Genomic DNA, 7,937 nt, shown 5'->3' on the forward strand with positions numbered 1-7,937 from the left:
CGACGCCTGAGAGATTCGAACTCTCGCGGGGAAACCCCATGTACTTAGCAGGCACACGCCTTAACCACTCGGCCAAAGCGTCGTTTTTGATAGATGCTGCTGAAATAATTTATTTAATAGTAATCCTTTTTATCTGAAATCTCCTCAACTATGCTAGGAATTGTAAATGTTTCCATCAAAATGAAAAAAATTCATGACTAATGTATTCTAAAATGATGCAAGAATAGAATAATTATCACTCAAATACATTGTGCCACCCACCCACCCACACAATAGAGTAAAAAAAGGAGACATTCTAACATGTTTGAGGGATTAGAAAGGTTATGTCACATACATTCTAACATGTTCAAGTTGATGTTGGATGTACTAAATTATGTGGGTTCTCTTTTAATTTAATAGAACTTGCATAAATTTTAATTAGTAGAAGAGAATAAGTTGATAATAGTATATTATAGGAAGTGAAATCAATAGAAATTTGAACTTCCTAAAAACATTCAAATAGAAAAAAGGATTACCATGCTTAAACCTTAGAAGATGTGACACCATCCAACACTTACTTTTATGCTGGTCTTCGACTACCACAAAGTGATCTCAAAAACACAATTATAATAGTTTGAAACCGCCACGAAATTTGCGTACAAAATTATACGCGAAACTGAAATTATTCCTAGAAAAAATTGTATGGTTTTATGGGACAAAAGGGATACAGCAAGGAAGGTCGTGTTATACAAGTAACAAAAAATGTTATGTCTGTCTTGAGTAGAAAGTGAAAGAGCATCTTTAGTTAGTATGATACTAGAATGCATGAATAATAATGTCCATAGCAAAACATCACACGCCAGCTGAGGATAGCATTGTTTACTAAGTTGAGCAGTGACAGGTGATACTGATAGGGAGTGGAAATCATTTACGTCTCCAAGCTTTCTTTCTTCTTTAGCCTCTTTAGGTAATGCAAAAAAGAAAATGTGCACCTTTTGGCTTTGTACTAAAACTTTGCTAAATGACCCCACATGAAGCTTATTGTCTTAAATCATGTCATGTTAAGTGGTCTGTTATGGCATTTGGAAGCAAATTTACTGCTAATTGTAAGCGTAGTTATCTTATTACTGCAGCTTCAGCTCAGCCGAATAGTGAAGAAAAAAGCAAACTGGACAGCATATAAGAGCATCTCCAATGCATGGTTGCTTAATGGGTTGCTTAAATGCTATTCTGGTGGGCCCAGACTGCCACATAGGATTTAAGCAACTCATAAGGAACCCATGCAGAATTCACTCCAGTGCATGGTTGCTTATTTTACTTTTAGTTGGACCCCACTGTACCTCATATGTTTATATTTTTTATTTCCAACTAAGCATGACTTAAATTTAAATATTAATTAATATTTATAACAATATAAATATATTTAAAATTGGACATGATATTTAAAACAAAATTCAAACAAAATGCATTACATTATTTTTCTTGTTGCATTACAAGTTTAAACAAAATTCAAACAAATTTAAAATTGCATTACAAGTGCTCCAACCAATTACATTTATTTTTCTTGTTGGCCAACAAATGCTCTTTAATGAAAATCAATAACTACCAACTACTTTTATTTTTCTTGTTGGCCAACCAATGCTATTTAATTCCAAACAAGTACTCCTAGTTTATCAACATGTTCCAGCTCGTGCAAGTTAGCAGATTACATTTTAAAAACAATAATAAGAAACATAATAAAAATTGGCTTTTAACTATTGGCTTTTCTAGTAACAATACATGCGCGAACTCAAATAACTGGTGCCAAAACGACAGCACTCTTTCTCTGAAACGACATCACCCTCTCATTCTCACTCACCCAAAAGGCCAAAACGACATCACCCTCTCATTCTCGAAGCTTCTCCACTCTTGACCATGAAACCCAAATTCTCTGAAACCCTCTCAACCCACTTTCTCGAAGCTTCCTCACACACTCAACCCTCTCAACCCTCTTTCTTTCTTGCTCCCTCTCACTCAATCGAAGCTTCCCCTCACTCAATCGAAGCCCAGATGTTGCTGAAACCCAGATCACCCATGCTGCTCTCTCTCGCTCTCTCTCGTTCTCTCTCACTCTCAATCGAAGCCCATGCAAGTTTCAGATCGGAGGACATGCGGTGAGAGACACAATCGGAGGACATGCGGTTGAGATCGGCGGTTGAGATCGGAGGACATGCAAGTTTCAGAGGACATGCAAGGTTACAGATCGGAGATCCTTGTGTAATTTTTTGATTTGTTTCAAAAATGTGTATTTTAATTGTTTAATCTGTGTTCATCTCTTTTCTGGGTTGCTTTGTATTGTTGCTTCTGCTAATCCATTGATCGGTTCTTCCCTCCCCTTTTAACGATTTTCTGTTGCTGAATGGAAAGAGAAAAAACCATTTTTTACTGCCCTCAGCAAGCTAAGGAGCGTTGCTTAGCTAAGGATCGTTGCTTAGCTTTGAGCTCTAAGCAACGCCACCTCAGCAAGCTCCAATGGAGCAGAAAAATAAAGAACGTTCCTTAGTTTTAGCAACCATGCTAAGCAACTCCCATTGGAGTTGCTCTAAGAAGCTAAATTTTGATTTCAAGTTGATTGAGAATGATTTTCTTAGAATTTCTATGGTTATTTCTGGTTTAATATTTTATTGGTTGTGAATTTGAGAGGAAGCATGCTATATTTTGTAACATTTGATTTTATAGCATTATGTCCAAAATAATTTATTCCTTTCCTCTCAAAACCGCTCATCTGTGCCTAAATTTAACCACCAAACATCTTTTAATGTCTGGTACACATATTTAGCTACTCTTAACAACATTGGCAATTCTCAACCAGTATTCAAACCAAACAGAATGCTCCAGTTTCCAATCTTAACATGGTTTGACCAAATTAATGGCAGCGAAACAAGAATGCAGTGAGAATCACTCTGATAAACAATTACTATGTTTTTTTTTTCTTCTTTTATCTTTGACGGTGATGGTCCCCATAAGCATAACTGGAACTAACTCGCAAATTATAATAAACAGGTATCAAGAAAAAGTTTGATGGACACCTTGGTGCTGGAATAAAGCTCAACAAAGGGGGGAAATTGTAAGAAACTTCATACAATAAATTAATAACAAATAATATAGAGCACATGGCTTAACAGGGTCATACAGAATGTTACAACTTACACTGAGCTGGAAAGACAAAACAGTAATGACCCAGATTCTAAAAAACAAAAACATATTTCTTATCTGAAATGCCTCATCAACATGTTCAGCACTGCAAAAGCTCTACATTGAAATTACATGGCAGCAAAGAATCCCCCCTAGATAAATTCCTACTTCAGCAGGAGCACTCACTCATCAAGGCATGAGCTAATGTGGGCTATTGCCTATGAGCTACTGATAAACAAAAGGAGGAAAATTTACCATGGATATGAAAGTCAAACAGTAAAATATATGTAAAATCCCCAAATGGGAGAACACCTAGGCAAGAAGACCCTTCTCAAAGGAAGAAGCACATCAGCATCACCATATAAGCCGCCTTAACTAGCAATTGGTTTTGCAATGGCTTTCTTGACGGCTTCAGCATATGTCCTGTGCTGATAAGTCAGGGTGGATTCAAGCAGGTCCCAAAGTGATGTCTTAGGATTCCATCCTGTCACAGGCAACAACCATTATACATGTATGTAAAGTAACTTGTGAATTGTGATGTTGAAGATCTATAAGAATAGCAGCTGTCATGAGAATCGTGTATTGTAAAAGATACAAAAAGTAGCTTTTGCCAGCCAAAACGCAATTCTGGGGTCAAGCAAACATGCAGCAAATGGGATGAGTGATTGAGGAAACCTACCGAGCTGCCTGTTTATTATGGTCATGTCAGGAATTCTCTTGTCACTGTCATCATATCCCTCACCGTAAAATTCCTTTGAGCTCACATCAAGTGTAGGTGTTTCAGGAGCTTGTTCTCCGCTTACCTTTGAATAGACCTGTAGAATCATGACAATTCTTGAATCCCCAAAGCAACAATGCCTACCATTCTAATATTCGTGCAAAATAATTTTAAAAAAACAACTATTTCACCTGAATCATCATTTCAGCAAGCTGCCTGACAGTAACCTCATTGTGTGGGTTACCCACATTAAAGATGTGGCCATTAGCCCTGCCAGGATTTTCCTGTTAACAGGTCATAACATTTAGTGGATCTCAACTGACAATAGTAATTTAAGATGAATACAAAAAAGTGCACGTAAAAGATTGGATATGAGAACCTACAATCATCAATAAGACAGCTTCAATAGCATCTTTGATATAAACAAAGGTTCTCTGGGATTCGCCACCATCCACAAGCTTGAGGGGCTCTCCTCTAAGAAGATTCTGCAGAGGGAAAATTTCATACAAATTGTTAAAAATTTGTCTAAAATATCTACAAACTTCAACAAAAGCTAAAGCAAGAAGTAACTAACATTGCTAAAACATGCCAAAACACGAGGAACACCCTCACTTGGACCATCAATGCCAGGAATGAAGTCCATTCTAGGTCCAATCCAATTGAATGGCCTCACAATCGTGAACTCCATGTTATTTTCAGCACCCTCAGCTGTCAACGATCACATGTCAGTGAGACTAGTCAATATTGAAAAACAAAGGAAAAGAGAAAAAAAAAAACAGCTCACTCACCATAAATCAGCCTCTCAATCAACTGTTTAGCACAAGCATATGACCACCTTTGCTTTTCGATTGAACCAAAAATGCAAGGAGACTCATCTTCTTTAAGAACATAGTATGCAGGATCCTAACAAAACATCGAAAACAATGTAGTTCAGCTCATAGCAAGAAGTAAACAAGACAAGCAACCCGCACTCCTACTACAAAAGCTGAAAAAACAGATAATGAAAATTGACTGAAAAAGTCCAGCATTTTATTTCTTACTACTACCTTGAGAGGAAACTTAAAATTCGATCCTAGAGCAGGAAGAAGAATATAAGTTATGAGTTATGACAATTCACAGCATGTCAATCTCCTATAAGTTATAACTAACAAGACATCTTATGAAAAATGTACCAAGTCAACATCTTATGAGAAGGTAATCACAATTCACAATCTAATTGCACAGTTTGATAATATGTTTTCTGATTCTAATTTCAATTTCCACAAAACATTAGGGGGGAAAATAATTTCTATGCAAATCTTTCAAAACAAATACAAATAACAAGATGTCATTTTCATAATTATCAGTGAAAAATAAAGCACACCAACTAAAGCCTAAGCCATGTTGCTTGTTACAACTTGGTCAAATGAGCTCATGAGTTCAATTCAGAGGTAGGATTGGACTATCACCGACATATTTCAAATCTTTCAGGTTGAAAAGAAGATGTCCTTTTTGTAATCATTGGTCAAAATAAAAAACAATAGCCAAAACCTAAGATTAGTTGCTTGGTCCCACAACCTTGTAAGCTTGATTAAGGATACCACCGACAAATTCCAAATTATGCAAACACAAAAGCATACATAACTCATGAAGCACGGATCTGGAACAAACTACCTCCAAAGAAAACATATAATAATAAGATGATTGGATCAGCTTTTTTTCTTTCTCTCATAATCAATTATCATACACAAAAGCTACTTTCCAAGATCAACTTATTTTATCTAATAATCAATTTTGACACCAGAAACTAGAAGGAAGAACACACAGAAAAGCTTCTTCCCATAATTGATTTTGGCTAAAGAATCAAAATAGTAGCAAAGATGAAAAAGAAAGGGTACCTGACGAAGAGGACTATCTTTGGGGAGAAAGCTTCCAATCGTTTTCCCATACACTTCACAAGTAGAGAAATGGATAAGCCTCTTGTTATTCTCAGAACAATACTTCACCTGCAAACACAAGATGAAGATCAAAATCAAATCATGCACCCCAACAGAAGAACAACATGCACAAAGAAGATTGACATGAAATCTCAGAAGAACACATACCACAGGAAGAGCATCAATGAAATTACTGTAAATGGTATCAAGGGGTCTGGTGTTGTAATCAGCAGGTGTACAAATAGCAGCGAGATTAATGGTCTGAAAACAAAGATTGATTAAAGTTTAAGGACCGAAATGCGAATACAAAGAAACCCAGAAAAAAGAATTGATTTTGATGATCTGGGGTTACCAGATCTGCCATTTTGATGAGACCCTCGAGCCTGGAATCGTGTTTGATGTTGAGGCGGTGGAAGTGGATGCGGCCATGCCAAGGGAGGTTGTCGGGTTCCAAGAGGTGCTTGATCTTGTCGCTGTAGACATCCAAGGCGAGAACCTTGTGAGGGGTTTCGGACATGAGCTTCTCGCAGAGGTGGGAGCCGATGAAGCCGCCGGCGCCGATCATGCAGATTGTGAGCGGCGCGATGGGGTTGCCGTCGAGATCCACGCGTGATGAAGCCATTGTTGGGAATGAATGAAGATGACGGTGGAGGCTAATTATTGATTGGGAAGAGAGAGTGATGGATGATGCAAGAACAAGACACTCGTTTATATTTATATAATGAAATAATAATGATGATGATGATAAAATGGTTTTGTTTTGTCACAAGATTGCAAATCTCAACTTTCTTTTTCACGTGGGAGATTGAATATCATATCGTGTATTTCTATTTGATTATTTTTATATATGTTCATCAATTTTTTTACTATTTACAAGTTAAAATAGGTAACAAATTATAGGTGGTAGATGGTTTAGCATTTTAAACATTTAGTCCAGGATTCGATTATTGGGCGGTGCATATGGATAAACATTTGCTGAGAATGGTTAATTCACTTAATGTGATTTTAGAGTTTCGAGAGATTAGTCTCATTACTACTTTTTAAATTGGTGAAGACTTGTTAAAAAAAATAAGTAATTTCAATAAAACAATCATATTTCTTAATGTGTGATTGTGTGTGTTTTCTTCTCTCTATAAATTATAAATAGAAATTGTGATATGGCATGATTTTCCAATATGTTTTTTCTTTAGTAGGTATGTGTGAGAAAGTTGTTTATAGTAGGGGTGTAAGTGGGTACGATCCGATCCGCGAATTCGATCCGAATCGAACACATTATAGTGGGTTACATTGGATCATTGGTTCGGTTCAGATTTTTTTAATTGCATCTGCTCAACATCAGTTTGGGTATAGGATTCAGGGATTGAAAAACCGATAAATCCGAACCAACCCAATGATTGTGTTTTTTTGTTTTTTTACTTCGCCCCAAAGACCTCACCCCATTATATAATTTAAATTTGAAGAGATATGAAAACATGTTCACTACTATTTCACATTTGACTGCATATATTGTGTTAATGAAAACTTTGGGAGTACAAACCCAAGTTAAAGTATTTATATTGGAGATGTTGGTTTTAGTTTTTATGTTGGATTATATGAATTATGTTATCATGAAATATTGTTCTTTTGGATATGTTGGATTATATGAAAATTTCATTTTTTTTATAATCTTTCACGTTTTTAGAATACATTTCGTGCAAATTTCAAAATAATATTTTTTATTTATTCTGAATCCGACCATCCGAACAAAACCAATCCGATCTTGATCGGGTTGATTCGGCTCGGGTCCAAAATAAAAAAATTAGGAAATCCGAACCAACCCAAACCGAACATGCTTGATTGGTTCGAACATTTAAACATTCTAAATCCGAACTAATTCGGTCCGATTACATCCCTAGTTTATAGTATTAGATTTGGCTTAATAAAAAAAATTACTTTTGTAATTCCAAGCTTTTTGATCCCATATTTATTTTACAAATTTTGTATTCTTATTTTTTCTTTACATGTAATTTGGCCATATTATAAACCCTCAATTGGATAGTCGTGACTGATAATTGTAAGGAAGATTTAGCTTAAATGTAATTAAGGCTCCATAGTTTAGTAATTCCACAATTTTGATCCCTGATTTTCTAATCGCATTCTGGGGATCCAAT

The 7,937-nt window shown here is 36.0% G+C and overlaps 1 protein-coding gene and 1 non-coding gene across 2 annotated transcripts; both read right to left on the reverse strand.

The window, feature by feature from the left end:
* On the reverse strand, positions 1-82 carry TRNAS-GCU (transfer RNA serine (anticodon GCU)). The gene has a single exon. It is a non-coding gene; the product is annotated as a tRNA-Ser (tRNA).
* A 3,016-nt stretch (positions 83-3,098) lies between these two features.
* On the reverse strand, positions 3,099-6,494 carry LOC130747195 (UDP-D-apiose/UDP-D-xylose synthase 2-like). Its single transcript, XM_057600050.1, has 9 exons — positions 6,140-6,494; positions 5,956-6,048; positions 5,749-5,856; positions 4,660-4,774; positions 4,446-4,579; positions 4,255-4,356; positions 4,063-4,155; positions 3,833-3,968; positions 3,099-3,637 (listed from the first exon to the last, which is right to left on the reverse strand). Exons 1-9 carry the CDS (start codon positions 6,407-6,409, stop codon positions 3,525-3,527), a joined length of 1,164 nt encoding a protein of 387 aa, XP_057456033.1. The 5' UTR covers positions 6,410-6,494; the 3' UTR covers positions 3,099-3,524.
* Between the last annotated feature and the right edge of the window lie 1,443 nt (positions 6,495-7,937).

This window comes from Lotus japonicus, chromosome 3, assembly GCF_012489685.1.
Source record: "Lotus japonicus ecotype B-129 chromosome 3, LjGifu_v1.2".
NCBI classification, from domain to species: Eukaryota; Viridiplantae; Streptophyta; class Magnoliopsida; order Fabales; family Fabaceae; genus Lotus; species Lotus japonicus.